Genomic DNA, 1,281 nt, shown 5'->3' on the forward strand with positions numbered 1-1,281 from the left:
GGGGCGATGGAGGGGGTCGGGTCCGGGAGACGCCCCCCACCACGCGGGGGCACAGCCCCGCTCCCGTCCCTCCTCCCCGACCGGTTTTCCCAGCCCGGCTGCTGCCTTCCCACTCCCAGGATAATGATGCCCCCGCCCTGGGGAGCTGCCGCGAGAAATCACACTCTGTACGGCCGCTCCGAGCCCCAAAAGTAGGTCAAAGTCAAAATTTAGAGAACAGGCAGGTGACAGCCCCTGTCACCCCTCAAGACCCTGCCGGGGTTTGCAGAACCACTACGTCCCTGTGACCACGTGGGACAGGTCCCTATCAGCACCGACACCACCACCCACCCCGAGGGACAGACACGTCCCGGGGAGCTTCACGCGGGGAAAGAGAGCCCCGTGTCACCCGTGGGACGGGCTCCTGGGAGCTGTGTCACCACATGGCACACCCCGATACCGGGAGCCAGGAAACGCTCGAGGAGGAGATCAGGTGATGTCTCGGAGAAGATGCCTCAGCTGGATGCTCCGGGGGGAGCAGAGCCCCCACCGCGGACAGCCAGGACAGGATCTCCTTGTCCCCTGTCTCAACCGAGATTAGAGAACCGGCTGCAACCCCGGTGGAACAAAGGCGGCTCTGTCTGCCTTCCCTCGCACCGCCCCGGCGCCCGGCCAGTCCCAGCCCAGCCGGGGAGGTTTTGCGTGTCCTGGGAGGTCCCTGTGCCCTGGAGCGGCCGGGGGGTCCAGGCAGGCGCGGCGGCTCCTACACGTAGTTGCTGGCTGGCAACGAGCGAGCAGCCGTGAACTTGGCGGAGTAGGGCTTCTCCCCGCGGGGGGGGCAGGTGCAGCACAGGATCCCCCCCCCAAGCAGCAGGAGCGCCGAGGCCGCCCAGCCCACGTAGAGGGACGAGCCCAGGTCCCGCTTCTGCGAGTCAGAGACCAGCGGGTTGTAGAAGTCCTGGATGATGCTGTTGGCTGACCACGAGATGGGGATGAGGATGAGGATACCGGCAACGATGAAGATGATGCCGGAGAAGATCATGACCTTGGCTTTGGCGGTGTCATCCTCCACACAATTGGTGCATTTGCCGCCGGTGACGGCCAGCAGGGTGCCCAGGATGGCCAGGACGATGGCCACCACCACCATGGCACGGGCGGCTTGCAGGTCCTGCGGCAGGGCCAGCAGCGAGTCGTACACCTTGCACTGCATCTGCCCCGTGCTCTGCACCACGCAGCTCATCCACAGCCCTTCCCAGATGATCTGCGCCACCACGATGTTGTTCCCGACGAAGGCCGTGTCCC

The 1,281-nt window shown here is 65.7% G+C and overlaps 2 protein-coding genes across 2 annotated transcripts in view; both read right to left on the minus strand.

Moving 5' to 3' along the window:
- The window catches only part of LOC102033620 (claudin-4-like), a 6,941-nt gene that overhangs the window by 2,879 nt on the left and 2,781 nt on the right, over positions 1-1,281 (minus strand). The window lies entirely within an intron of this gene.
- CLDN4 (claudin 4) lies at positions 436-1,279 on the minus strand (the record flags this gene model as incomplete). The annotated part of the gene is made up of 1 exon (XM_031060385.1): positions 436-1,279. A coding segment is annotated over one exon (537 nt), but the record flags the coding sequence as incomplete, so codon positions are not given.

This window comes from Geospiza fortis, unplaced genomic scaffold (assembly GCF_000277835.1).
Source record: "Geospiza fortis unplaced genomic scaffold, GeoFor_1.0 scaffold59, whole genome shotgun sequence".
NCBI classification, from domain to species: domain Eukaryota; kingdom Metazoa; phylum Chordata; class Aves; order Passeriformes; family Thraupidae; genus Geospiza; species Geospiza fortis.